Here is a 27,446-nt window from a genome sequence, read left to right on the forward strand (position 1 = left end):
AACTAAAGGGTTACAGGCGATACTCACACGTTGGTAATGTAGAGATCAACAAGTTCGGGCGGCACATAGTCGTAGAGTGGGTTCATCACATCTACCTTCTCCGCCACATCGCTATGCATATAATCTGCAACCGCGCTGGCGTCTCCATACTCGATAAGAGCCTCATAGTCGAACGGGTAGACAGGACTGAGCTTGTATATTCCACTAACCACCACTACAGGCGTCTTGTGTACCTTGGCAGCGCTGGCAACGACTCGAGACCCAGCTGCGGCTACGAGGCCGCCATTTGCAAGCACAGAGTGCGTGCCCAGGATAACCTTGTTGACTCGTGACATGAGTGCAAACACAGCCGAGTCAGGGATGAGTATGACCGTGATGCCCAGTGCAATCAGAGGCTTTTGGAACGAGTCCGTTGCAAGGCCTTCTTCGTCGCCCGTCAGGGTTCCAGTGACTGCAGCATGACTGTCCTTGTGGCTGTTGGGATAAGATTCCACGTGTATGACGGTAAACTTGCGGCGAGCAGCTGCCTTGAGAAGGAATTTCTGAACCGAGACAGATGATTCATATGTGAGGATTATTTCATTTGAGTGAATGTGTTCGAGTGCATAGGCAGCGATCTGGTCGTCAACTTGGTGCAATTCGTCCACGATCTCAGTTATGCCGTCGAGGACTTCAGCTTTAAAGTCCTTTATGTCGCTGGCCTCTGCATCGTCTCCTTCAGAGGGTTGCTCCGGTTCTGGTTCTGATACGACGGGGGATGATTCAGGCTGGGCGGTCTCTTCTGGCTCGGGTTCAGAAAGGAGATTGAACATGGATATCACTGGTGTGCTCATCACTCCAGAAAAGGATGGATGTGTCATGAGCGCTGGCCGGGATAGGTACCGCCCATTCGCATCAAAGGGAGACAGCCCTTTTATTTCCTGGTTATTACCTCCTCGTCTCCGGGAGTGTGGTGTATGCCGTGAGCGTGTACCCACATGTCCACGGCTCGACTGAGTTAGAGATTTGTGTTGTTGCTGCTGCTGATGCGACCCCTTCTGTGAGGTGAGCTCCTTGAACCGGCTATCCTCTGACTCGTCTCTGATTAAACCAAGTACTCGACGGACGATATTTCCTACGACCATCTCTCTGGGCTGAGCAGCTACAATGAGTCTGCCAACCTGCTGGACTCGCTCTATCAACTGCTCCGGCGAAGATACGCGGTGTGTAGAGACGACCCGCATGAGCAGGTAGACTGTAGCAACCGCACATGAGTGTGACTGGCGTATTTGTCTCCGTTTAAGCAGGCTAAATACCATCGTCAGTCAAGGTGCCATTTTTGAACCGGGGGTGATATGTACGGACGATATGAGTGTTTCTATAGACGATTCGATCGAGTTGATCTTAAGATTGCGCAGGAAGGTTGAGAGCCCGGGAGACAGGGACACCGCCGTAGATGTCATCTTATATGCGTATATAACTATAGTACAGTCTCTATCGGACTGGTTTATTTGGCGAATTTCGTAGTAGTTGCGGTAGCGATCTAGAGATGCCGTCAGTAAGTGATGACTCAAGGTACACCTCTTCTCCGCGCTCAAGAGCCAATTCTGCACTCCTGCGCCAGCAACTCACCTGTTCGACCAGCCTGTTACCTGCGGCGGGCGATATTATGTGTAGAATCGAAGTCACAGCACCGCGAGTCGTAAGAATCTGCTTTGCCCGCAGGAAGAAAAATAATAAAAAGCGAGAGAGAAAGCTGATTTCCTATCTGGGACTTGGCAGGCTTTTTATCATCACGTGAAGTGGGATTTGGTTCCAATATTCACAATACAGATATCATGATGCAAAGGAGGACATTCATTGATTGAATGATGGCATTGGTTAGTAGAGAAAGCATAGAGGAGTAAAAAAGAGGATGAGATTCGCTTGCTTGACTGTTTAGTCTAAAAACTGTCTGGCAGATGGGAGACGTCCACTTCATGGGGATAGCATGTTAAATAGATATCATGAAAAGAACCAGGAGAAGAGAAAGAGACCAAATAGAAGAAGTAGAAGAGAAAATGATCCATATCCCAGTCAGATAGATGCCTCAGTTCAAGCCCCAAATGACACGCTAACTCCTGGCTGGCAACGCAGGAAGCAAACCAGAGAACTTCCACCAGCAAGGCGGCCAGCCATGTGTTCCCCCCTTTTTTTAATGCTTGCTTGTCCCTATTTGCTGATTTTTTTTTTTTCCTTGTTAAATCTTACGGTCTTTCATGTATGATGATCAAGACTGCGACGAGTGCTGAGCCCAGTGACCGGCAAGGGCTTCAGGAGGGATCTTTTCCTGCTTGGTGTAGATATCGATCAGGGGCTGCATGGGCTCGAGCTCCTTGTCTGACACTAGCTTGTAGTACTTGGCGACGGTGACAAAGTGGACGAAGCACATGTTGAGCACCTCGTGCTTGTTGATGTGCCAGAAGGGGTTCTCCCAGTGGCCGTGATAAAGATGGGCGTAGCAGCGGAACATCTGCTTCATGATGCCCTGGCAGTCCTTGTAGAAGGTCGGCGGGAAGCCGCTCGACTTGCCGATCCAGTCCTGTGACGGGTCGCCGGCGGCCTGCTGCTGTGGCTGGCCGCTGGGGGCCTCTCCGTTGGCCTGCTCGGTGTAGCCAAAGGTGATGGGAGTTGCGGTGACGGGGTCGGTAGGGAACATGACAGGGTCGTGGATCTTGCTGACAATCCACTTTTCGACACGGTTGATGAACTTGGGCGCCGATATCCTCGCTGCCTTGCCGTCGACCAGCCAGGTGTATGTCAGACTGTATATTGTTAGCATAGGAAAAGAACCAGAGTTATACATCCATATATATTATATATACTTACTTCCCAGCAGACATAGTGGGACATGTCATCTCGTTACAGATCGGGTACCCGGTAACCCCGTTGATCTCCTGTATGACCTGCAGCATGCCATGGAGCAGACGGTTCTGTTCGACCACTGTAGACAATATGTATTAGCCGTGAGTTCTCTCCCCTGGATATCTGACATGGGCAAGATTTGGCAGATGAAACAGGGGGCCACAACTGACCCTGGTGAGCAAGCCACTCGCCGAGCTCGACGTTCTTCGGACAGGCACAGAGGGTCAGGAAGTTGCCCTTGACGTTGAGCGAGGCGTATTTCTCCTGGAAGAAGTACTTGATCGAGTCGCGCTGGTCGGGCTGCGCGGGCGGCTGGTCCATGGCCGATGGAGGGGCGGGCATTGCTGCTTGACCGTGGGGGAAGCCAGGCGAGAAGCCCGCGCCGTCAACCGCCCGCTGCAGGCTGCTGCCGCCATTGTTCCCGCTGTGCGTGTTGCTGCTGTTATTGTGGCCGCCGGGGCTGCTATTGTTGTTGTTGTTGTTGTTGTTGTTGTTATTGTTGGCGGCGGTGTTGCTGTTGATGCTGCCGCTGGGCGTGTTGCTGGCAGTGTTGCCAGCGCTGCTGGCGGCGGCGGTGTTGTTGCTGCTCTTGTTCGACCCGCGACCGAAGCCCTGCCGCCTGCTGCAGTCAGTATCATTCGCACGCCAGAGACAGACACAGCAGGGGAACCGAAGGCCCGTCGAGGCCACTTACACGCTCTGGAAGAAGTTTGACATTGTCCGGGCGCACTGGGAGATCTGGCTGGAGAGATCCAGGGTCCTTTTGATAGCAGCAGCAGAGGGGGAATCAGAGGGGCAGAGGGCTGTCTGTCAGTCACTGCGAGGCTCTCTGCTGCGTTTCCTCTCTTCTGCCTGTTCTTCTCCTTCTTCTTCTTCTTCTTCTTCACTGCTGCACTGTTTCTGTCTTATATGCCGTGTCTGTTTTGTTATCATCCAGGGTGAAGCCAGCGTCTGTGACAAACTTTAGGCTTGAACCCATCTCGGATTTACTAAGGGCCGGTTTTCACCTCCAGACAGACAGCTTCATCTTTTGACAGCTCCAGCCAGGACTGCCAGACAGACAGAGACAGCTGAGAGAGACCGGATTTGTTACTGCTGTGGCCCTTTTATTTCAAGTAGCCAGTCAGTGTGGTGCATTTGCTGCCTCGACGATGGACGTGGACGAGTCGCCGCGAAAGGCGCAGGACGAGCTCGAGGACGAGGCCATGGAGAACAGCCCGCCTGCGCTGGACGAGGACGGTGACATGGGCCTGTTTGGCTCTGGAGACGAGGAGGAGGACGAGGAAGATGTGTAGGTTGCGCTGGCTCTAGATACGTTGTGCTTGGGCGGATACTGACTGGCTGGCCAGGCAAGACAGACGGCGGAAGCTAGACGACGTCGAGCTCGACTCCGGCGACGACGAAGGGCGATACGACCGGGCCGGGTCTCCCATGGAAGAAGACGGCATGGACTACGGCCGGACACTGAATATCATGGACCTGAGCCTTGGACGGGCTCCTGAGCCAGAGACCACAGACGGACAGGTTGGTAGCCCACAAGAGACCTCAACAGGGATACCGTATAATAACATGCTAATGTACTGCTCCTAGCTGTTCAATTGCGCTATACCAAACTTCCTCTCGATAGAGTCTGAAGATTTCAACCCAGAGACATATGTTGCTCCGCCCTTTTCATCGGCATCTACCTCGCTCTGTTGGAGGACCAGTCCAGACGGCAGCGAGCTCCAGTCCAATGCCAGGATAATACGCTGGTCAGATGGCTCCATGACCCTCCAGCTTGCCTCAAACCCAACAGAACAGTACCGGATATCCTCCAAACCTCTCGCGCAGTCCAGCCGGCCCGGTAAGCGAGAAGAGTACGACCCCGATCTGGAGTCTCACACATACTTGGGTGTGGCAGCAGAAGCATCTTCGGTCATCCGTCTCACTTCACGCATCACCGCCTCCCTCAGCATCCTCCCCTCCACAGTCGAGACAGACGATGCAGTGCAGAGACTGCAAGAGTCCCTCGCCGCAGCTTCACGGAGCGGCAAGAAGACCGCAGACGGATCCGTAGCAATCATCGAAGTCAAGCAGGACCCAGAGCTGGCGAAGAAACAGGCCGAACAGGCTGAACGAGAGAAACTGCGTGAAGCTCGTAAGAGACAGGCCGCTGCTGAGCGAGAAGTTGATCGTGGCAGGCGAAGTACCGCCTTCCAGCGCTCGGGGGCAGCAGGTCTTACCATCGCCGGCCTCGAAGGAGACGAAGATATGGGCGTCGGTACCAAATCCCGTCCTGGAGCAAAGCGGCCTGGTGCTCGCAAACCTCGTCGTCGTGACGAGATTTATTCTGATGAAGAGGATGATTACGACCGCAGAGGCCGTACGCGTGAAGACGAGTATGATGAAGACGACGGGTTTCTGGTTGGAAGTGATGAGGAGCCTGAAATCGAGGAGGACGAGGAGGAAGAGGAGGAAGAAGCTGAGGATGAAGACATGGATGCCGAGGGGGAGATTGATGACGATGTCCAGCCTGCGAAGCCCAGTGGTAAATCATCCAGGCCACAATCGCCCGGCCAGAAAGAAGCTTCACCCCAGGCACGGAAGAAACACAGATATGTCGTTGACGATGACGATGATGAGTAGTTTTTACCTTCCATTCGATCTCCCTCTCCTCAGCCTCTGTCTACCTTCCCTCTAATCTCCCTCCTGATACCACAGCCGTTGACAACATCCATCGAATTCAGAACTAATGGACAAAACTACCAAAAAAAATACGCCAAATACGGAGAATACCCAGATCCTCAATGGTACATGCACATGTATTCTAGCTATGAGAAAAAGTGAATGACAATATAAAAGGTTATAATACAGCCACAAGTTGAATGTGCATGACCCTACCCCGGGCAGGAGTCGGCTGATATATATATATATATATATATTTACTGTTAAGTATTACTACTAACATTATTTACAGCCGGAAAGCTCAGTTTCTATTCCGTAACTCCTCTGCGCTGAATCCGAGCCGTTCAATGATCTGTCTAGCATTACCAGCTATCCGCAAACATAGGAAATCAGGATCTTTCGGCTCGGTGGTCGTATCATCAGTGGAAGTGGCAGCCGCGTTATTTGATGAAGAACCGTTTTCATCCTCCCGTGGACAACTAGGATTAACCATCGGCAGGCGCTCAGCATGCCACCGCCTCTGCCGCGCCTCCATCTCCTCTACCAGCCCGAGCAGATTCGGACTCTCTTCACACTGGCTCTGCACAAGAGGTGCGTTGGGAGGGGTTGCATGCCCTATCACACCATACCGTACTAGCTCACGCAGCCAATTCTTGAAGTAGACAGTTCGGGCCGCTTCGTCAGCCGGCAACGAGTCAAGGGACGACCGGTCAAGGGTTTCTATGGCCAGCTGTTGGCCGTCCCGTAACGACATCTCGAGCCATGAATTGGCTATGCAGGTGAGCAAGGTGCCCAGGAGCATCAGGTTCTGAACTGCAGAACTATAAGCAGTGGGACAGACGTTACATCTAAGGACCCCGATGGCGGTCTTAGAGGCGTTGTATAGTGTTATCAGGGTGTTGGGGGAGAGGGGGAATGAGTTAAGTGTTGCAAGGGAGCTTAGGGATAAGTATAGGTGGGACAGACAGGGGCATGGGGCGAGCATCTGGGGGAAACCTGATGGGCCAGAGTTGGTGGTATTTGTACTTGTATTTGTACTTGAAGTTATATTTGTATCCGTGCTTGTGCTTGGTGTCATCCCTGGTGTGGGTGTAAGCATCGATGAGATAGAAGAATAGTCTATCTCGTTAGGTATAGCTGCCGCAGGTGTAGCTGTAGGTGGCTCTGGTGTAGCATTTGGTAGGAACCCACTACTTCCTAACAAGGGTCCATCACTCATGAACGGGCCAGGCCGAATGTCATACGTATTCTGCATGAAGGTCTTGTAAATTGCAGGGCACATGTTGCTGGCTTCCAGTGCTCCCAGCGCATCTGGTGTGCTATAGGTCAGGCTAGGATCTTCGGCAGTTAACCCCACGCTCGGAGATCCTGTCCCATTACCGAGCGGAGCCAAAGTGGCATATGTTTTGGGCGGCCTGCCCATCGGCTTCTGAAACGAATAATGGCAATACAGGCCATGTCTATAGCATCGGGTGCACCCATCTGCTTCCCCCGTGCACTTTAGCTTTCGTTTTCCTAATGAAAGTTAGTGTCCTCCTTGCAAAGGACCTAGAATAACTACGGAATAAACACTCACGACACTCATCGCAGGCCGCATGTCTCTTGGGCGTTTCTTCCAGCTTCCTAGACTGCCGCGTTGCCTCCTTGATGGCCTCGTCCAGCCAATTAACACCCCCCTGCTCTGCGCCTGCCATCGATCTAAATTCCAATCACGACTATACAGACTGGGATATTTTATCCTGCTGGCAATACTAACTGTCTCTCAACGATATATCAATATAACATATAACTGCGTGAAAGCTGTCTTTTCTTTTTTTGGCTGCTTTCGACTTTTTGATGTCATCGTGAGATTTAACTTCTTACCTAAGCAGCATCCTCTTCGGATCCACTTTTTTTTACTTGACTTTAAGAAAAAAAAAAAATCTACAAAAAAGTCAATGAAAAGAAGAAACGAAGCAGGAGAAAAACGGGCGAAGAAGAGGCCGGACAGTGAGCGATTCTAAAGATGGCGCCGTTGACGGAGTCCAAGAAGCGAAAGGCTGTCACAAAAGACGTTGAGGCAGAGACTGACGTCGTTTCTGGAGAGGAATTTCGCTTCGATTCGTTTGGTTCAGAGAGCTCGGACCAGGAATCAGAGATTGAGCTGATAGACGACTTCAGTGACGAGAGCGAAGACGAGTCGATAGACGGTAATTTGGTATCAAAGGAGGAGCTGCCGGTTCACACTAAGAATGGAAAGCTAGGCAAATCGGGTGAGGTTGTGGTTCAGGATTCAGAGGACGAAGATGAAGAGACTGTCAACTACCGCATAACAAAAGACGCAAATGGCAACGATAGGTACATTTACGATGAGATAAACCCTGACGATAACTCGGACCTGTCCGAAGTCGACGAGGAGGCCAACACGATTGGCAATATTCCTACTTCCTTTTATGACGCCTACCCACATATCGGATATAACATCAATGGGAAGAAGATTATGCGCCCAGCTAAGGGGGAGGCATTGGATGCACTGCTTGACACGATTGAAATACCCAAGGGATGGACTGGACTAACTGACCCGGACACGGGCAAACCTTTGCAATTGAGCCAGGATGAGCTCAAACTGCTCAGCAAACTTCAGATGAACGAGGTCACTCAGGATGGGTATGACCCGTACCAGCCCACAGTTGAATACTTCACAAGCAAGGAGGAGGTTATGCCACTGAGCGCTGCTCCTGAGCCGAAGAGGAGATTCGTACCATCTAAACACGAGGCCAAGCGAGTGATGAAGATAGTAAAGGCGATTCGAGAAGGAAGAATATTGCCATACAAACCACCAGCAGAAGAAGACGAGTCTCAGGATAGCATTCAAACATTCGATCTCTGGGCCAACGAGACACCCCGAGATGACCACCCTATGCACATACCTGCACCGAAGCTACCACCGCCAGGGTACGAGGAGAGTTACCATCCTCCTCCGGAGTATCTGCCTGATGAGAAGGAGAGACGAGAGTGGGAGAAACAGGACCCAGAGGACCGTGAGAAGTCTTTCTTGCCTAGAGACTACGGCTCGCTCAGGAAAGTTCCTGGGTTCGAGGCTTTTGTGAAGGAAAAATTCGAACGTTGTCTTGACTTGTACCTGGCACCCAGAGTTCGCAGGAATAAGCTAAATATTGACCCGGAGAGTCTACTTCCCAAATTGCCCAGCCCAGAGGAACTAAAACCCTTCCCAACTACATGCTCAGCACTATTCCGAGGCCACAAGGGACGCGTCCGAAGTGTTGCTGTTGACCCAACAGGACTCTGGTTAGCTAGTGGTGGAGATGACGGAACTGTTCGAGTATGGGAACTTCTAACAGGCCGTCAACTCTGGAGTGTGCAGTTGAACGATGAAGGCCCCGTCAATGTTGTTCGATGGAGACCTGGAAAGGACGCTGTTATACTATCTGCAGCAACAGGGGATGCTGTGCACCTTATGATACCAGATATCCTAAGTCCCGAACTTGAATCCGCCAGTCTTGACGTAGTAGATGCCGGATGGGGTTACTCTTCCACGGCATCCAAGAACTCTCAGAACAGCGAGCAGAAAGGATCCAAAGTTCAATGGGCCCGGCCTCTACCATCCCTCGCTGAAAACGGGGTATATGCGACTATCCCACTGGGACATGTCGTTAAATCCATATCATGGCATCGACGTGGTGATTACTTTGTCACTGTCTGCCCCGCGTCAGCAACTCCCGCCTCCCTCGCAATTGCTATCCACACCCTCTCTAAACACTCGACACAATACCCATTCCGCAAGCGGCTCAAGGGAGGAGGTCCTCCCCAGGTAGCCCATTTCCACCCCGCAAAACCTATCCTCTACGTCGCCAACCAACGCGTAATCCGATCATACGACCTTTCTCGCCAGTCTTTGCTCAAGATCTTACAGCCCGGCGCCCGCTGGATTTCTTCTTTTGATATTCATCCGACTTCATCTGTTACCTCAGGGGACAACCTGATCGTTGGATCGTACGATCGACGTCTGCTATGGCATGACGTGGACTTATCTGATCGGCCATATAAGGCACTACGCTACCATACCAAGGCTATTCGTGCTGTGAAATACCATCCTCGATACCCTCTCTTTATCGATTCCAGTGATGACGGTCTCCTTCAGATCTTCCACGGCAGTGTAACGGGAGATCTTATGAGCAATGCGAACATTGTTCCATTAAAAGTCCTCCGCGGCCATAAGGTTGTTGGAGATTTGGGTGTGTTGGATGTTGACTGGCATCCAAGGGAGGCATGGTGCGTCAGTGCCGGCGCAGATGGTACATGTAGACTTTGGATGTAGTTTAGAGAGGAAATAAAGAGCCCAATTCTGAAGCGTTAATCTATGCTTAGAGTCAATCTAATAAATTCTTTTGACAACGAAGAGAGTCTATTTTATTGTGAAAAAAAGGGGGGTATCAATATGCAATACAAAATTCAATCAAGCATCATGTTCTATTTTCAATAGTTAAAAAGCGCTGCCACCGCCCCAGTCCTTCTTGAGGCTTTCATATTTCTTCATATCCGTTACACTAGGCCGTATCTCTCGCTTTGCAGCAACAAAGTCTTCAAATTTGATAGTATCTCTCCTCTTGATCGCGGAATAACCTGCTCGGCGCAGTAAAGAGCCCAGGTCCGCTCCGCTAAACCCTTCGCATGATCGAGCAAGTTCCACCAACTCATCCGTCATTTCAATGGGCAATTTCCGTATGAGTGTCCGTAGCACATCTGCTCGCTCGTCTCGTCCTGGCAAGTTCACGAACAACAGTGTTTCAAGGCGACCAGGACGCAGCATGGCTGGGTCAATTATATCAGGCCTGTTGGTAGCAGCTATCACATATATTCCGTTTCTCGAGCTTCCAAGCCCGTCGAGCTCGGTAAGTAGCGTATTAACGACGCGTGCTGATGCTTCTGACATGGTATCATCTCGTCGAGGGACCAAAGCATCTAGTTCATCGAAAAAGATTACACATGGAACCGAAGACCGGGCTCGAGAGAAAACCTGTCGAACAGCACGTTCAGACTCTCCCACATACTTGTTAAGTAATTCAGGACCCTTGATGCTGATGAAGTTTGCTCGGGACTCATTGGCCACAGCCTTTGCAAGCAAAGTCTTACCACAACCGGGCGGTCCCCAGAGTAAGACACCAGTAGGTGCAGATATTCCGACTCGAGAGTAAATCTCAGGATTGCGTATCGGCTCGACAATGGCCGTAACAAGTTCTTCACGTACAGAGCCAAGGGAGCCAATGTCGGCCCATGTGGTGGCAGGAATAGTTGCAAACCCTTCTCGTTTGGAAGACGGTTGAATCTTGGGAAGAGCAGTGAGGAAGTCTTCATTGGACACATATATCTGCGGATCAGCTTCGTGAGGTGTCTCACGGGCACGTTTAATGAGCTGGCGCAGTTCCATAACCTTCTTGCTCACCCCAGCCGGAGGTAGTTCTTCAATATCCATTTCTTCGCCAGTAGCGGATTTCAACAGATCTAGGTACCGTTTTATCGCAGCAGTTGCAGCGGTTGAAACCAAGTCGTTCAAGTCAGCACCGACAAAGCCAGCGGTTCCCTTTGCAAGGAATTTAAAATCCAGGTCATCTGCTAAATTCATTTCCCTTGTTAAAGCCCTGAGGATCTGTTCTCTTACGGGCTCGGAGGGTACTGTCAAATTGATTTCCTTATCAAATCGGCCTCCACGGCGCAATGCAGGATCAAGGCTGTCAGGACGGTTGGTAGCCGCCAATACAATGACGGGTTTCCCGTCGGTTTTCGCCAAAGCCAAGTCATCCATACAGGTGAGCAGTTGGGCAACAATCCGTTTCTCCATCTCCCGCTGTGCACTCTCACGCTTCGGTGTGATGGCATCAATTTCATCCATAAATATTAGACAGGGCGCCACCTTCTTGGCTTCTTCAAAGTGATCACGCAGTGCCTTTTCCGATTCACCAGACATCCCTGAGATTATTGACGGCGCAGATATCGCAATGAAGGGTACCCCTAGTTCGGCCGCAAACGCATTGGCGATCATTGTTTTACCACAACCAGGCGGTCCATGTAGTAGTACTCCACGAGGAGGTTGTACATTTGATGCAGAAAATATCTGTGGCCGTGTCATTGGAAGAACAATCAACTCTTCTAGTTGCTGGATGACATCGTCCACCCCTCCGAGATCAGCCAAGCTCACATGTGTTGGCGGGGATTTATCAATTGAGCTCTCTGGTTTTCGTCTTTTGGGTGCCGATTCCCCACCTACAACGCGACGTTTGCTTGCTGTGACCCGCGTTGAAGATACATCCGGCGTTGTGTTTTCTGAGCCCTTCTGCGGGGACGATACAGGTTTGGGCTGAGGTGCCCACATGTTCACTATGCTCTTATTGAGGCCATTTAGTTCCTAAAAGCATTGTTAGACCATGACAGAGCATGAAGTAGAATCATCAGAAAATCAATACCTCAGCTTGTTTGGTCTCCTCGAGGCCCTCAAAGTCTCCTTCTATAATATCAGCATCATCTTCTGCTGCTCGGTCCTGTTTAAATATTTCCAGCACCCTTTCAATGCTATCTTCCAGCACCTTTTTTGGCCTGCGGTTTAAAATTGAATTTGATCGTCGTATTTTATCGTATATAAGATGCGTATATAAAGGCAGAGGCTCCCCTGTTTCTTCCAGGTGCTGTTCATCCAGCCTACGGATTGCCTGGTATATCTGGAGCGCGTTCCATTAGTTCAAATTGATAACGTCACATGCTGCGAACTTGGCATACTTCTTTATCGAGAACATGTCCCAGGCTTGTCGACTTGTTTCCACGGTGCCTCGGAGCCATTATCAATTCCCAGCACCGTCTAATACCCTCTCATCCATCCACAACTTCGTCTTTTAAATAATTAATTCACCAAAAGAAAAAAAAAAAGATAAAAAATAAAAAATAAATTTAAGCTTTCGGCATTTTATTTTTCCCGCAGAGAACTCAAACTTTAAATGCTTATCGATAAGCTCGCGCTTTGACCAGAAAGTCACCTGCAGCGATTTGAGCGACGTTGACAACTTCGACGACGGCGAGGACGAAGCTGTAAACTGCAATGATAGAGGATGTCAGGACTATCCTGGGTACGGAAGAACGGATATAACAAATATGGGGAACACCGGGAGCACACATAAGATTTCTGCGCAAGATAAGTATGTTTCTGCCTTGCTGTCGAACATCATCGCCCACCGGACAGACCCTCATGAACGGACTCGACTGAACTGGAGCTAAACCAGAGCCATCCTTGACCTGAAGAACCAACGGGACAAGCTGCATCAGTATCAGAAGCGGATAACTGTTCTTACTGATCGTGAGACTGAGATCGCCAAGCAATGTCTTGCTCGGAACGACCGTCCTCGGGCATTATTAGCTCTACGAAGGAAGAAATACCAACAGTCTCTACTGGAAAAAACCGATCTACAGCTTGAGCAGTTGGAGAAGTTGACTGGTAGCGTGGAGTTTGCGTTGGTACAGAAGGATATCCTCTTTGGTTTGAGCCAGGGCAACAAGGTATTGCAGGCTATACATCGTGAAATGGGTGGTATAGAAGGCGTTGAGAAACTCATGGGTGAAACAGAGGAAGCAAGAGCTTATCAAGAGGTAAGATTAACGATACATAGTTGACTTTTATACCGCTTGAATTCTAACGGATACGTCTAGGAAATCACTCAGCTCCTTAAGGGGCAAATATCCAACCAGGACGAAGAGGAGGTAGAGGATGAACTCGAGAAGCTTGAGCTTCAAGTAACAAACAGAGTGAAGCTTCCCAGTGCGCCGACAACCACGCTGGAGAACGAGGCAGAACAAGCGCAGGAAGCGGAACCTGCAAGAGCTCCTGCTAGAGTTCGAGAACCTATTGCGGAGTAGTGGCAAGGTGGCTGTTGGGAGGATATTTCTTTCACATTATTAACCTTAGACTTGCATAGCGACATCTGCCGGAGTTTCAGGACTCTCTGCATTGTTGGGCTGCATCTGACGCACTCTCTAACTATATGTGTATATGTATATATACAGTCGAGACACCTGCGGCATTTAGACAAAGGGCGAAATGGAAATTGTAGATTTCATCTGAATGTGCTTTAGCTAAGGAGGCCTGTAAAAGTCTAGCATTTTGAGTCATTAACATGAGAAGATCGCTGAATATCGTCTGAAGACAGAATTTCCGATCACTTTCCAGTTCCGATGGTCTTGCCAACTCCATCAACCCCCTGGATCACAGTATGATCCTTCGGGTTCGCAGCAGCTTCGTACAGGAAAGTAATAGGCTCCTTATTCAAAGCCAAAAAATCACCCTTGAAGCCCACATATCCAACTTTCGTAACGTCCTCCTCACCGTGACTCCAGTTATCTTCAAAAAACAGCGTGATTGAGGTGGTTCCGTTCCAGAGTGCTCTGTTCAGTGGCATTTCTATCACATCTGCCTGAGAACCGGTCAGGGATTGAGGGACAGAAATGGTCTGAGTAGGTGCAAGGTCCGAAGCAGTGGAGAAGTCCATGTCGGGTCTGTTTCTAAATAGCTTGACTGTGTTTGGAGCCGAGGGGGACGGCGCAGCGTACAGCAGGACTGAATGTAACTTTACTTGTCCCGTGAATCTATACCAAGTCAGCATCGAGTTAGATTCTGGAATACTCTTTCTTCGTAGTGGATATTGTCTGGAGTGTGTGTTTTGTATGATGGGTATGCTGGGGGTATCACTAACGGAACATGCATGAGCAGCTGTTCATCTGCATCACTTTCAAGCTGAGGCTCCTCGTCTAGTCGTTGATCCCATGTCTTTTTGACTATGGCAGCACCAGCCTTCGGCTCAGATTCGTTCATGGTCACGATCTTGTCGAAGTCAACCTGCTTGTAGAGGAGAGACTGCAGGGCGGGGGTGATATCATTGCTGTGATCATGGCCCGCTTCACCGTGGCAGCCATGGTCATCGCCATGATGGTGATGATGAGGCATCTTGACCGTCTTGATACGCGTGTAGATACTGTTGACACGGTAGGGTATATGTTTCAACGAGTTGATGGTGCTTGTGGGATTTTGTAGGTGTCAAAGTGACGGTTTTGGCCAATTTAGCAACAATATTTAATTTCTCCGCGATAAATAACCAAATATCCGCAATGTTAAGCAACAGCCACCACCACTAACAAAAAACAAGCGATTATAGAGATAGGATACTTTCATTAGGATATAATATTGTTCTATATATCTATGATACCCTTACATGGAATCTCGATCATCCACAGGGTACGTATTATAAACGGCATTTATTCAAGTCTACTTCTTAACCTCGTAATACTCCGGCGCATATTCTAATAACCAGGCCTTCTCTATCTTAGTGACGTCCCTAATGAATGTTTTTGCTCCCGTTTGCAATATCTCATTGAAAATAACCCATTCAGCTTTTCGGTTCTACCAGTCAAGTCAGTATTCATTAGTCCATCGCCGAAGCAGGAGAAAAGAGAAACTTACAAACATCAGTGAGCTCGGGTGAGCATGTAAAGTTAGCCCACCTGTAATACTCCTAAACGTCCCGTCGGGCTGCATTTTAGCTGCATGAGCGAAGAAGCCCGTCGTGAGACACCGTTGGATTTGCTCGGTGGTAGCAGCCTGTCTTCTAGCCATATCGACTCCAAAACGCTTTAGGTGGTTTTCAAGCTGGACCCGAATACTAACTGCCTTCATCATGGATTTATGAATGAGCGAATGATCCCTGCACCATTTGGCTTCCTTTCTCCCCTTGGTGACGAAGGCCTGGTAGATGTTGAGATACGTCAAGTGGTCGCCTTCTTCGACGGCAAATTGGCGGATGGACGGCGATATGCCTCTTTTCTCATCCTGGTTGAACCAGATGTTATCCTGCAGAGTGGTCATGGCAGCTATGGACAGTATTTCATCCAGACAGCCGAATTTGGTCGAGCTGAGAAGCACTTTTGCCATCATGGGGTTGACGGGTAACTCAGCCATTTGGATGCCGAGCGGTTTGGTGAGTTTGGCATAGTCGTCTATGGCGCCTAGGGCGGAAAGAAGCTGGAATGCTCTGACGAAAAGCTCCGAGGGTGGGGAGGATATATAGTCGAATCGAACGACGTTGTCGATGCCTAGGGATTTGAGCTGAAGTATGATGGGGGCCAAGTTTGCGCGCTGGATCTCAGGGGTGGTCTCCTGCGGCAGGGAAAGGAAGGATTGTTCGGTGTATAGTCGAAAGCATTTGCCTGCGCGGGTTCTTCCTGCACGGCCGGCCCGTTGTGTGGCTGAGGCCTTCGAGATGGGTACAGTAGTTAGCTTTTCGATACCGGTAGATGGATCGTAGGCTCGCAGTTTGGAAAAGCCGCAGTCGACGACGTATACGATGCCTTCGATGGTGACCGATGCCTCCGCCACGTTGGTAGAGACGATGACTTTGCGAGTGTTTTCGGGAGCAGGTTCAAAGGCAGAGAGTTGCTGGTCGGCTGTCAGGCCGGCATAAAGGGGTACTGGGAGAAGTGCTTGCGCCTTTTGGGGTAAAAGCGCCGCCTGTTCTGATATCTGCTGGGTGGCAGATATGATTTCTTCTCTGCCGGTGAGAAAGAGGAGTATGTCTCCCTCGGGTTCGGTGGTATGGATATCGAAGACGGTCTTTATGGAGCGCTCGACGTAGTCTTCTGCAGGGGACTCTAGGTAGAGGCAGTCAACGGGGTACATTTTCCCGTCTAGGGTGATGATTCTTGCAATTTCGTTGTCTTCGGTGGCATCATGCCCCGCAAAGAATTGCATGTAGTCTTCAGCTTTGAGCGTGGCGCTGCTGACGACGATGCGTAGTTCTGGCCTTCGCTTCCTGATCTTCTTGAGCACACCGAGCAGCACATCTGTACTGACTGAGCGTTCATGCGCCTCGTCGACCATAATGACAGAATACCGGGACAACAATGGGTCCACGAGTGCTTCTCGCAGCAGCAGTCCATCTGTCACGAACTTGATGCGTGTCGACGCCGAAGTGACATCCTCAAACCTGATGGAGTACCCGACCTCTTGACCGAGCTGACATCCTGTTTCTCCTGCCACACGAGCTGCAACCGACGTCACTGCAACTCGACGGGGCTATACATGGTATCTTTATTAGTATATCTGTTTGGTAGTTGCGTGTTAAGCAGGCGAGACTCACCTGGGTGATGGCAATCTGCTTCCCGCCGTTGCACCATCCGGCCTGGTCGAGGAACTGCGGCAGCTGGGTGGTCTTGCCGCTGCCAGTCTCGCCGACAAGGACAACGACGGGGTATTTTTCAATGGCATAGAGCAAGCCCTGTCTGTGTCTTGCTATGGGCAGCAGCTCTGTGGGCTTGTACAGCGCAGCCACGAACTGCCCAGGGGTATCAAATGCGTCCATCGCAGGTCGAGCAAACAGCAGCTGGCATGTCGCCTGTATTCAAGTGTCTATATCATCCTAGACATGGCTGGTTGTATCCTATCCTCGTCCGCAGCCAGGAGATGTAGATGTAGATGTAGATGTCTTTCTGGCGACTTTGGGGTCGATCGAGTGTTATTCGCTGACGTAAGCAGTCTGATGGCGTCACAAGTTCGACTTAGTAGAAAAAACACCAGAAGAGAGGAAGACGACGACGACAAGCAGAAGAGAAGAGAAGAAGAAGAAGTGAATCTCAATTTGATAGCTGCAGAGCCGAGACGGAGAGTGATATTGTTGACTTACTGGGACACCGAGAGTGATACAGGACCAGCCGCAAAGTGACAGCCAGCCAGCATGGCAGAGACAGACCGAGCAGTGCGTAACTACCAGGCAGCATATTTACCTACAGCTACCAGCCTTTCCTAGGTGAAGAAGAGATAGAAGACTGGAACACTGACGAGCTGGCTGCGTCTAGACAAGCACTCCGAAGAAAGCCACGGGCCTGAACCCTGAGTCGCCGACGACCGCTCGCCCGCTGGACTTTGACGACGAGCCGCAGGAGACGGGCCTGACATCCGCCAACACCGCCAGCCGATCGTCCTCGCAGCTCAACCTGGCCGCGAACATGCAGAACCAGAGCCAGAGCCAGGGACAGCCACGAGCACCGAATCCGTACCAGAGGATAATAGACGACCTCAAGGAGGCGTTCCCCAACATCGACGCGCCTGTGATAAAAGCGGTGGTGGTAGCGAGTGATGGAAACGTCGAGCGGGCATTCAATGCATTGCTGGGTAGGGACTCTGATATAGAAACTGCGGGAGAGAGAGAGGGGGGGGGGAGAGGAAGAGAGAGACGGGATGCTAACTAGTGGTGCGCGCAGGCATGTCTGATCCGGATGCACAGGAGGAAGTACGGCCGGCGGTGCCCCCTCGACCGAGCGCTGGCGGGGTAGCTACGTCGACGACGCAGAGCCAGCTGGAGGACGACGAACGGTATGCGCGCCAGCTGGCCGAGCACTACAGTGGCGCGGACCAGAGACGAGGGTACCAGCAGCAGCCGTCGTCGTCGATATGGGACCACGGCCCGGCGTCGGGGCAGAGGGGCCAGGGGCTGAAGCCGAACGAGCTCTACGATAAGGAACACAGCTTCCTTGACGGTGCGTATGACTTTTTTTCAGGAAAAGTATTATTTTGCTAATGTTGATGCTGATGGATATTGGGATAGACGACCTGCCGATTATCAAGGAGAATATCCGCAAGGGGTTCCTGGAGACGCAGTCGCGGGTGAACAGCTGGGTGGAGAACTTCAAGAGACGGCTTGACGGGGAGGAGTCTGACGAGGACGCGCAGTACGGCCACAGCCAGAGACAGTATGGGCAGAGACAGCAGCAGCAGCAGCATCAGCAGCAGTACGGCTATCCGAACCGCCGCAGCGTGGACCGCGAGAGATACGATGCCGATCCGCATGTCCTGGGCGACGACTTTTCCTCTCTTGAGCTACGAGACAACGAGGGTACGTACATGTATCTTTTTATACATTATATTCCATTAAAAAAAAAAAGAAGAAGAAGAAAGGTTGTATAGCTGTGTGCTAATAAGAGGGTATGGTAGTGCCTCCGCCTCGGCCTCCACGCCCGCAGGCCAACCCGGACCTGTTCAAGAGCAAGAGCGCCTCTGCCTCGCCCGACCGACGCAAGGTATCCTTCCAGGAGGGCCCGCCCGAAGAGATCCAGGACTCGTTCTCTGCCAACGCCAGCAGCAACATCAACAACAACAACAATAACAACAACACCAGCGGCACCTCCAACAATAACGCGAATGCCAGTGCCGGCACCCGCAGCACGGCCAACAAGTCGAGCAAGTGGCAGCCGCTGTCGACCGTGGAGCCGTCTCCCGTGGCAGACAACGACCCGTTCAGCCTGGGAGACAGCGATGACGAGCGGGAGAGCAAGGCAAAGGAGGTCAAGGGCGAGGATGCTGCGAAGAAGGCCGAGAAGACGAGTACATAGCAGGTAGCCATATCAACATCTAGTTCCCTTGTCCTTGTAAATACCACAGTCCGGCAGTCTCCAACACAACATTGTATGAAGTACGCATTGTATCGTGTCAGACATCCTGTCGACTACCGCTCGTCGTCTCCGTCGACTCTCCTGAGCTCCTTGATCACATTCTAGCAGGTCAGCCAACGCTCAACCGTCGTTGTATAGGGGTAGACTCACTGCCAGCGCCTCCGGGTTGACTCCGTTTTCTATCAGCGAGACGCAGAGAGACAGCTCCGTCCGGTCCAGATGCGTATTCTACATGATATCAGTCTCTCTCTCTCTCTCTCTCTCTCTCTGTCTCTGTCTGTCTGTCTGTCTGTCTGTCTAGGGTCATCTCTTACCAGCAGCGTCGAGATCTCATGCAGGATGTCGATGACTTCCCGCGCCGCTTGCCTCTTGTCGTCCTGCGGCGGCATCTTCTCTTCTTTTTCTCTCTTTCGTCCCTAGCAGGTCCTCTCTTGTCTTCTCTTGTCTTCTCTTCTATCCTGTCCGCTCTTCGACCTGTCTTCTTCTGCCTTGAAGTCTTTAATCTCTTCGCGTCAACACCATCCCCGCTTAGTCATCTTCTCTCTATCTATCTTCATCGACTTCAACTTCAGCTTCGCTACTTCTGCTTTTCTCTCTCAGCCTGCGATGGCCGCCGACGACGCCAAAGGAAGGGAAAGGAGAGAAAGGAGGGAAAGGAGAGAAGCAGACCCGGAGGCGAAAGTCCTCGACCTGCGCAGCCTCAGCCAGGATGCCGCCGCCGCCGTGCTCGCCCAGGTCGCCCGCATCGAACGCCGCACTTTCCCCCCCTCCGAGGCCCTGACGCTCGACCTCAGCCTCTGCCGCAAGCCCAGCTCGCGTCTCTTCTTCTCTCGCACCGATTCTGCTGCATCTGCTGCGTCTGACACTTCATCCGCTTCTTCCGCGTCTTCGACCGTCGCTGGATACGTCTTCTACGTCCGGATGAAGGACAAGGCGCTGCTGCACAAGCTCTGCGTCGAGGCCGGCCACCGCGGACGGGGGATTGGAGGCTCGCTGCTGGCTGCCGTCGAGGAGCAGCTGCGGCGCGAGGGCTGCCGGACGGTGCATCTCTGGGTCGACGCTGAGCGGGCGGCGGCGAGACGGCTGTACCAGCGGCGCGGCTTCGAGGAGACCCGGACGGTGCAGGACTACTACGGGCCCGGCCGGACAGGCATCAACATGGTCCTGTGCCTGGATCTGTAGTCCTCGTCTCTATACTACTGTCTATACTACTGCTATACTGTCTGTCTTGTCTTGCCGGGCTCCCTGTCAGCTCTAGATCTAGACTACTCCGTATACTCAATGACTATCTCTTGTACTAAATGGCCACTATTACACTCAATGACTGTCTCCTACACTAAATGACCATCTCCTATACTATTTAATGACTGTCTACCACGTACTATCTACTAAATGTATCTACTAACACTATCTCTTGCTATTCCACTGTCTCTGGCTATGTACTTCCTTGTCTGCCGCCAACTAAAACAAACTTTTCACGGCGCACCAAAACTTCGACCTGCAACTTTTCGCCCCGCAAAGCCGACGAAGAACAACCAAGCAAGCCAGCAGCAACAGGAAGAAGAACCAGAGACGCCGCCAGCAAGAAGACGCCGCCAGCGACAGCAGACGCCGACGGCCAGACGAGCAGCCCCGGCTGAGAGCGAGAAGGACTCCCTCCCCAATAAAGGACCAGCTAAGTTGTCTGGCCCCCTGTCGCTCGCTGCCTGAAAGCCTCCTTCAGCCCTAACGAAACTAACCTCCCTCGACCCAGCAGGCAAACCTGCAGCCAGAACAAACACCATAGACAGACACAGACAGACCGACAGACAGACCGACGACAGAGCAGACCAGACGACCGACAGCAGACAGACAGGGACAGACCGGCGGACAGACGGCCAGAGAACGAGACGACCTTCTCCTCTGCCTATCCAAACACCTGCCCCCCCCGCCTCTCCGCCGCTGCATGAGAGTTTGCGCACCCTGCCATACAGCCTGGATAGACACGACTCGCTGCCGGAACCATGGGACAGACGCTGTCTCAGCCGATAGTCAAGAAGGTACCTCTTGCTGCCCTCCGTCGGGGGAGAAGATAGCCACGGGATCGAGAGAAATTGCTGCTGACAACCCGCTGCTACTAGGAGTCCGACGAAGGCGAAGATGAGTGCGTGGTGTACGGCCTCTCCGCGATGCAGGGATGGAGAATCGCCATGGAAGACGCCCATGCTGCCGTGCTAGACCTCCAGGCCAAATACACAGACCTCGACAGGAGCAGCAGCAGCAGCAGCAGCCACCACGGTGCGGGTGGTGGCCCGACGCCGGCGGACAAGCGGTTGTCCTTCTTTGGCGTGTACGATGGCCATGGCGGGGAGCAGATGGCCCTGTATGCGGGCGAGAACGTCCACCGCATCGTGGCCCGGCAGGAGTCGTTTGCCAGGGGGGACATCGAGCAGGCTCTGCGGGACGGCTTTCTCGCTACTGACCGGGCCATCTTGGAGGGTCTTGTTTTTTTTTTTTTTTTTTCTCTTTTTTTTTTTCCTCTTTTTCACTCTCACACACACACGCACACCCACAATCTCCCCTACCGCTGTTTTTACCTGGGTATACTAACGTCTTATAGACCCCCAGTATGAGAATGAAATCTCTGGCTGCACAGCATCCGTGGCCATAGTGTCAAGAGACAAGATCAGAGTGGTGCGTCATCTTTATATCCTGACTGGTATTATATTCCTACTCACATCTGGTAGGCCAACGCGGGAGACTCCAGATCTGTCCTCGGTGTCAAGGGGCGGGCCAAACCGCTCTCCTTTGACCACAAGCCACAGAACGAGGGTACGCTTCTATTTCTACTTTGGTTGCTCTTCCTCGTCTAACTCTCTGTCTGCAGGAGAAAAAGCGCGGATAAGTGCTGCAGGAGGGTTCGTCGACTTTGGCAGAGTCAATGGCAACCTCGCCCTCTCCCGGGCCCTGGGCGACTTTGAATTCAAGCGCGCCGCAGACCTCTCCCCCGAACAGCAGATTGTCACCGCAAACCCGGACGTTACAACCCATGAAGTCACCGAAGACGACGAGTTTCTCGTCATTGCATGTGATGGTGCGCATCATCACTTTCCACCATCGCTTTTTGCTACCGCTAACAACCACTGTATTATATTATAGGCATATGGGACTGCCAGTCGTCGCAGGCGGTGGTAGAGTTCGTCAGAAGAGGCATTGCGGCCAAGCAGGAGCTACATCGCATCTGCGAGAACATGATGGACAACTGTCTCTCCTCAGACCCAGAGACCGGCGGCCTCGGCTGCGACAACATGACCATGGTCATCGTCGGCCTGCTGCACGGCAAGACCAAGGAGGAGTGGTACAACACCATTGCAGAGCGCGTGGCCAACGGCGACGGGCCCTGTGCTCCCCCTGAATACGGTGAGACTGCGTCGTTGTCTTCTTCTCCTTCATAACTTTCCCAACACAAATTCCTAACTGCTTTCTCTTCTTTCTCTTTTCTATGATCCAACAGCCAGCTTCCGTGGCCCAGGCGTGCGTCCTCAGTTCAACGAAGGCTCAGACTATGACTCGGCTGGCCCCGCCGGCCGGTCAGGCAGAATCATCCTGCTTGGAGACGGCACCGAGGTGCTCACCGACATGGGTGACGAGGAGATGTTTGACAGCGCAGACGAAGACAAGGACCTAGAGAGCCAGGTCCGGAGAACCACCGACGCTGATGCTGACGCTGACGAAGCCGGCGAGACCAACGACGCCGCCGAGACTGAACGGAGGCAGCAGCGAGAAGGCACGCCGGGTCCCCAATCGACTTCATCAAACGCAAACGCCAATTCCGTTGACTCGGCTTCGGTTTCAACGTCTGCTACCTCTGCTCCTATTGCTGCCCTGACGGAATCCCCGCGTGTCATCTCAGCCTCCCCCTTACCAACCGCCGACTCATCCCCGAACTCCGTCTCAGATACCAAACGGTCGTCGTAGTCACTAATCCCCCCCCAAATCTCTACCGCCTCCCCCTTACCGTCACTCTCCCGTTTCCCTCTCCCTCTTGCCCTATCCTATCTCTCTGTCTCTCTCTCTCTCTCTCCATCTCTCATCTCGCGTGCCCGAGTTTGCCTGCTACGTCATGCCATGCCATGCCCGTCATGATATGCAATGCTATGCTATGCTGTGCTATGCTATGCTCTGATCTGCTACGCCATGCCATGCTATGAATGACTGAGGAAAGGGAATCCCATGCTATCTCTATCTATCACTATCACTACGACCACCGCCAGCTATGCTATGTCCGGCTCCGGCTACAGCTTCAGCTGCACGCAAATGTGTTTAATTACCTTAACGTACTAGTTACTTTTTTGTTCTTCCGTCAACAGACAAATACGTTTATTCTTCCCGTAGATTTCTATCCATTAAGCATGGGACTTGTCTGCGTCCTGTCGCTGCCAATTTGGCAGCTATCCAGACTGCACCACCGCCAGCAGCCAGCCAACCAGCGAGCAACCAGCAAATTCCCCCGGCCGTAGATCTACACCTAGCTCAAGACTCGAGAGATTAAAAAAAATAAAAACCTACATGGATATTAAATACTAATTGCATGGAATATAAAAGGTGATCCACCAGTCGCGCCCCTGAACAAGAAAAATATTTTTAAACTTGTTTCTGCAGCTCAAACGAACAGCTCGCCTTTCGTCCTGGCGCCAGCACACAAATAATAAACTACGACTGCAATCCACCGACATCACCCGGCAGCCTGCCTTCAATGCTCGTCTAGGCCAGGAGAAGCTGCTAGCTATCGCTCCATCAAGCCGCCATGTCGTCGCCGGCTGCGTCCAAACGCAAGCGGAGCTCCTCGCATCTACACCCGCAGCCCCAGCAGCAGCAACAGCAGCAGCCAGCAGAGCTCCAGCCGACCTCCCGCGACGCCTCGGGCGAAGAAACAGCTACATGCACGCCGAAGAAGGAGAAAGGCACCGGCATTGCGGCCGTTGCTGCTGCGGCGGCGGCTGCGGAAGTGCCGCCTAGCAAGCGGGCTCGAAGACGGTCAGTGGCAGACGGCGCGTCGACCAGCACCAGCAGCTCGAGGGCGAGGACAAGCAACATTGACCCCGGCGAGCCGTCCGAGACGACGGAGGCGAGCGTCGACATCGAGAACAGGGCCAAGCGGAGGGTGGAAGCGAGACAGGCGCAGGCTCAGGCTCAGGCTCAAGCCCAGGCTCAGATGAAGCCAGCTACGCATGCCGGAATCCAGGATCCAAAGGGGTACCATACCAATCCGCCGCCGACAGACAGGCCGGTGAGGGTCTATGCGGATGGGGTGTTTGATTTGTTCCATCTGGGGTGCGTTAACAGCTTCTACTACTGCCTACTTGATAACTTGATATATAAACTGCTACTTTGCGGTGTGCTAACAAGCATACAGACACATGAGACAGCTCGAGCAGGCAAAGACGCTGATTCCAAACACATATCTCATAGTCGGGGTGACGGGCGATGCAGAAACGCACAAACGGAAGGGCCTGACGGTGCTGAACGAGGCGGAGCGGGCAGAGACTATCCGCCACTGCAAGTGGGTGGACGAGGTTATTCCCAATTGCCCCTGGATAGTCACGCCGGAGTTCCTGGAGGAACACCAGATCGACTACGTGGCTCACGACGACCTGCCGTACGGCGCGGACGAGGGAGACGACATCTACGCCCCCATCAAGCAGATGGGCAAGTTCCTCGTCACGCAACGTACAGAGGGCGTGAGCACCACCGGCATCATCACAAAGTATCACTCCCCTCCCTCACCCCAGACATCAAACTCCTACTAATGGTTGGTTTGTATAGGGTTGTTCGGGACTATGATAAGTATATAGCTCGCCAGTTCAAGCGGGGGGCTTCACGGCAGGAACTGAACGTTTCATGGGTCAAAAAGAACGAGCTCGAAATCAAACGACATGTCACCGAGCTGCGTAACGCCATCAAGAACAACTGGTCTACTACGGGCCAGGAGCTGAGCAAGGAGCTCCGCCACCTCTGGCAGAACAGCCGTCCTACCAGCCCGAGTCGAGAGGCCGGTCCAAACTGGGGATCTGCTGCGGCCTCCAGGGCTCATCTACATGCTGATCCGCCCAGCAGGCCTGAGAGTCCCGGCGTAGCTGGCCGAAGCGAGGACTTTGCTACAGGTTACTCGCTCGGGCTGATTGGAGGTGTTCGTTCGTGGGTATGTTTGACTTTCTCTCTCTCTCTATAAACAAGCTATTTGATCCGTCATAACGCATCTTGATAACGTCTCTTTCTCTGGCTGACACGTCTTAGATGATGAGGAGCAGGACATCACTGCATAACACGGCCAGCCGGCCTGTGTCACCGTCGGGGAGCGACGAGGAGACCGACCGGCATGCCTCGAGCGCCGCGGGAAAGGAGTGACTGTGACTGCGACCGTTCTATACTAACCTAATAGCACTGATGTATACGCTGCTCTACAGTTCAGGGCTCTATATGCTCTCTTCCTTTTCGAAGACTGTTACCGGCAGTTGGTTAAGCTCTTTCTCCTTCTTTCTGTGTGTAAACATAATATCTTACCGTCATGACTAGCAAGATCAATATCATCTTCTTCTTAGTGTCTAACAATATAAAAAGATCAGTCTCAATATCTGTCAATCTCAATGTAACCAATATGTCGGTCTGCTGCATCTAGATGCGCCCTCGGGTAAACAAATCCTTTGCCGAGAATTAAGTTACCAAATAAATAATTTTCCCGCCTTCAACTATCAATAGTTATCAATATCAATATCAATATTTGAATACGAAAGCGACCTGCGAGGCAGCAGGACCAAGTCTCCAATTCTGCCTATTATCCAGCAGCAGGCTTGTTCAATAGCTGTATCAACCTGTTGCTGCACTAATAGCTGACTGCCATGTCCGCCGCGGGAGCTTCGAGCTCTCCCGCACCGCCGGAAGAGCCTTCAAACGCCGCCAAAGACACCCCCGGCAGCGCCAACCAAAGCCATGAAGACAATACCAGCTCGGAAACCTCCAGCAAATCATCCGGATGGCTGCAAAGGACGCATCAGATGTGGTTGCAGGGTAAAGGCATGCTGCTCGTCCTGCTCGCGCAGTTCTTCGGTGCCACGATGAACGTCATGGCCAGACTGCTTGAGCAAGACGGACCTCACGGCAAAGGCATGACGCCGTTCCACGTCAGTCTCTTCCTCATTCTTCTTCTAACTACTCGTCCTCTCGTTGTCTTGCTACGTAGCTAACGGTACCCCAGATCCTCCTAGCACGCATGCCCGCAACCGCCCTGTTCAGCTTCATCTACATGTGGTACATGAAAGTACCCGAGCCCTTCGGGTCCAGAGCCGTACGCCCGCTCCTGATACTGCGAGGAATCAGCGGCTTCATAGGCGTGCTCAGCTTGTACTACTCCCTCATATACCTACCGCTATCAGAGGCTACCGTCTTGACCTTCCTCTGCCCCATTGCCTCCTGCTACGTCGCCTCGTTCATCATGCCAAACGAGAAGTTCACAAGAAGCCAGCAGCTCGCGGGCGTCATTTCGATCCTGGGGGTCATCCTCATTGCCCGGCCGGCGGCTCTTTTTCCCAAAGAACCTCACGCAAAGGCAGCCACGGACCTCCATGACTCAACCCTTCTATTCGACACTGCTGTCAAAGAGCCCAGTACCAAACAGCATCTGATTGCTGTTGGAGCCGGCCTGGTGGGAGTCATGGGAGCTACGTCGGCATATACCCTAATACGCAAAATTGGACCGCGTGCCCACCCGCTAGTCAGTGTCAACTACTTTGCCCTCTTGACCTCGGTGATGTGTCTCCTGGCCGTTCTAGTCATCCCAGGAGCTGAGCTGAGAATGCCAGCAAACACCAACGAGCTGCTTTTGCTCCTTGCCTTGGGTCTCTGTGGCTTTCTCTTCCAGTACCTGGTTACTGCGGGTCTTTCGTACGTACCGCCAAAGATTGATGGGAAACCATCTACACATGGATCTAGTGCTACCTCCATGATTTACCTGCAGATTGTCTTTGCTCTCTTTTATGACAAGGTGGTATGGAACACTACCCCATCGTCTACAAGTTTGCTAGGCTCTACAGTCATTCTGCTGAGTGCATTGTATGTCGCACTTGCGGCTGGAAAGAGTAAAAAGAAGGATACGAGCAGCCAGACGAAGCCGGGAGAAACGCAGAATACCAATGGGAACCATGATGTCGAGGATCAGGCTTTGCCTAAACCATGGAAAGCTCGGGATCGTTCTTCGGCCAGTGAAGGCGAAACAGAAGCCTTGCTGGGTCAACACAGAAATGATTGATACTAGATCTTTTAAAAGACTGCTATATAGAGACAAGCAAAAAAAGGAAAAGAAAAAGGGACTTACTCAATAGATGACCCGTCCATCTAGATGGACGTAAAATATAATATTCACTTGGTTTTGGTGAGATTCTACTCTT

The 27,446-nt window shown here is 52.0% G+C and overlaps 15 protein-coding genes across 15 annotated transcripts; 9 read left to right on the forward strand and 6 right to left on the reverse strand.

Moving 5' to 3' along the window:
* Positions 1-23: 23 nt before the first annotated feature.
* Positions 24-1,298, reverse strand: ARB_08003 (uncharacterized protein; the record flags this gene model as incomplete). Its single annotated transcript, XM_003013845.1, has 1 exon — positions 24-1,298. The coding sequence occupies one exon, from the start codon at positions 1,296-1,298 to the stop codon at positions 24-26; it is 1,275 nt and encodes a 424-aa protein (XP_003013891.1).
* Positions 1,299-2,248: 950 nt separating this feature from the next.
* ARB_08004 (uncharacterized protein) lies at positions 2,249-2,933 on the reverse strand (the record flags this gene model as incomplete). The annotated part of the gene is made up of 2 exons (XM_003013846.1): positions 2,249-2,783; positions 2,848-2,933. 2 exons carry the CDS (start codon positions 2,931-2,933, stop codon positions 2,249-2,251), a joined length of 621 nt encoding a protein of 206 aa, XP_003013892.1.
* A 78-nt stretch (positions 2,934-3,011) lies between these two features.
* Positions 3,012-5,508, forward strand: ARB_08005 (uncharacterized protein; the record flags this gene model as incomplete). The annotated part of the gene is made up of 6 exons (XM_003013847.1): positions 3,012-3,057; positions 3,104-3,510; positions 3,545-3,832; positions 3,921-4,174; positions 4,233-4,407; positions 4,474-5,508. 6 exons carry the CDS (start codon positions 3,012-3,014, stop codon positions 5,506-5,508), a joined length of 2,205 nt encoding a protein of 734 aa, XP_003013893.1.
* A 340-nt stretch (positions 5,509-5,848) lies between these two features.
* Positions 5,849-6,970, reverse strand: ARB_08006 (C6 finger domain protein, putative; the record flags this gene model as incomplete). Its single annotated transcript, XM_003013848.1, has 1 exon — positions 5,849-6,970. The coding sequence occupies one exon, from the start codon at positions 6,968-6,970 to the stop codon at positions 5,849-5,851; it is 1,122 nt and encodes a 373-aa protein (XP_003013894.1).
* Positions 6,971-7,552: 582 nt separating this feature from the next.
* ARB_08007 (uncharacterized protein) lies at positions 7,553-9,865 on the forward strand (the record flags this gene model as incomplete). The annotated part of the gene is made up of 1 exon (XM_003013849.1): positions 7,553-9,865. The coding sequence occupies one exon, from the start codon at positions 7,553-7,555 to the stop codon at positions 9,863-9,865; it is 2,313 nt and encodes a 770-aa protein (XP_003013895.1).
* Positions 9,866-10,030: 165 nt separating this feature from the next.
* On the reverse strand, positions 10,031-12,378 carry ARB_08008 (uncharacterized protein; the record flags this gene model as incomplete). The annotated part of the gene is made up of 3 exons (XM_003013850.1): positions 10,031-11,950; positions 12,009-12,260; positions 12,319-12,378. The coding sequence occupies 3 exons, from the start codon at positions 12,376-12,378 to the stop codon at positions 10,031-10,033; spliced, it is 2,232 nt and encodes a 743-aa protein (XP_003013896.1).
* Positions 12,379-12,687: 309 nt separating this feature from the next.
* ARB_08009 (uncharacterized protein) lies at positions 12,688-13,446 on the forward strand (the record flags this gene model as incomplete). Its single annotated transcript, XM_003013851.1, has 3 exons — positions 12,688-12,731; positions 12,816-13,179; positions 13,240-13,446. 3 exons carry the CDS (start codon positions 12,688-12,690, stop codon positions 13,444-13,446), a joined length of 615 nt encoding a protein of 204 aa, XP_003013897.1.
* Positions 13,447-13,745: 299 nt separating this feature from the next.
* ARB_08010 (uncharacterized protein) lies at positions 13,746-14,530 on the reverse strand (the record flags this gene model as incomplete). The annotated part of the gene is made up of 2 exons (XM_003013852.1): positions 13,746-14,088; positions 14,280-14,530. The coding sequence occupies 2 exons, from the start codon at positions 14,528-14,530 to the stop codon at positions 13,746-13,748; spliced, it is 594 nt and encodes a 197-aa protein (XP_003013898.1).
* Positions 14,531-14,848: 318 nt separating this feature from the next.
* ARB_08011 (uncharacterized protein) lies at positions 14,849-16,937 on the reverse strand (the record flags this gene model as incomplete). Its single annotated transcript, XM_003013853.1, has 3 exons — positions 14,849-14,983; positions 15,044-16,651; positions 16,716-16,937. 3 exons carry the CDS (start codon positions 16,935-16,937, stop codon positions 14,849-14,851), a joined length of 1,965 nt encoding a protein of 654 aa, XP_003013899.1.
* Positions 16,938-17,114: 177 nt separating this feature from the next.
* ARB_08012 (uncharacterized protein) lies at positions 17,115-18,963 on the forward strand (the record flags this gene model as incomplete). Its single annotated transcript, XM_003013854.1, has 5 exons — positions 17,115-17,240; positions 17,431-17,746; positions 17,824-18,111; positions 18,180-18,467; positions 18,566-18,963. 5 exons carry the CDS (start codon positions 17,115-17,117, stop codon positions 18,961-18,963), a joined length of 1,416 nt encoding a protein of 471 aa, XP_003013900.1.
* A 279-nt stretch (positions 18,964-19,242) lies between these two features.
* ARB_08013 (acetyltransferase, GNAT family) lies at positions 19,243-20,205 on the forward strand (the record flags this gene model as incomplete). Its single annotated transcript, XM_003013855.1, has 2 exons — positions 19,243-19,302; positions 19,444-20,205. The coding sequence occupies 2 exons, from the start codon at positions 19,243-19,245 to the stop codon at positions 20,203-20,205; spliced, it is 822 nt and encodes a 273-aa protein (XP_003013901.1).
* Positions 20,206-20,415: 210 nt separating this feature from the next.
* On the forward strand, positions 20,416-20,733 carry ARB_08014 (uncharacterized protein; the record flags this gene model as incomplete). Its single annotated transcript, XM_003013856.1, has 1 exon — positions 20,416-20,733. The coding sequence occupies one exon, from the start codon at positions 20,416-20,418 to the stop codon at positions 20,731-20,733; it is 318 nt and encodes a 105-aa protein (XP_003013902.1).
* A 458-nt stretch (positions 20,734-21,191) lies between these two features.
* On the forward strand, positions 21,192-22,980 carry ARB_08015 (Protein phosphatase 2C, putative; the record flags this gene model as incomplete). Its single annotated transcript, XM_003013857.1, is given in 4 exon segments — positions 21,192-21,603; positions 21,623-22,096; positions 22,162-22,422; positions 22,517-22,980. 4 exon segments carry the CDS (start codon positions 21,192-21,194, stop codon positions 22,978-22,980), a joined length of 1,611 nt encoding a protein of 536 aa, XP_003013903.1.
* An 829-nt stretch (positions 22,981-23,809) lies between these two features.
* Positions 23,810-25,234, forward strand: ARB_08016 (uncharacterized protein; the record flags this gene model as incomplete). Its single annotated transcript, XM_003013858.1, has 3 exons — positions 23,810-24,336; positions 24,419-24,743; positions 24,890-25,234. 3 exons carry the CDS (start codon positions 23,810-23,812, stop codon positions 25,232-25,234), a joined length of 1,197 nt encoding a protein of 398 aa, XP_003013904.1.
* Positions 25,235-25,901: 667 nt separating this feature from the next.
* ARB_08017 (DUF6 domain protein, putative) lies at positions 25,902-27,307 on the forward strand (the record flags this gene model as incomplete). The annotated part of the gene is made up of 2 exons (XM_003013859.1): positions 25,902-26,238; positions 26,391-27,307. The coding sequence occupies 2 exons, from the start codon at positions 25,902-25,904 to the stop codon at positions 27,305-27,307; spliced, it is 1,254 nt and encodes a 417-aa protein (XP_003013905.1).
* Positions 27,308-27,446: the final 139 nt, after the last annotated feature.

This window comes from Trichophyton benhamiae (assembly GCF_000151125.1).
Source record: "Trichophyton benhamiae CBS 112371 chromosome Unknown contig00075.49, whole genome shotgun sequence".
Classification (NCBI taxonomy): Eukaryota; Fungi; Ascomycota; class Eurotiomycetes; order Onygenales; family Arthrodermataceae; genus Trichophyton; species Trichophyton benhamiae.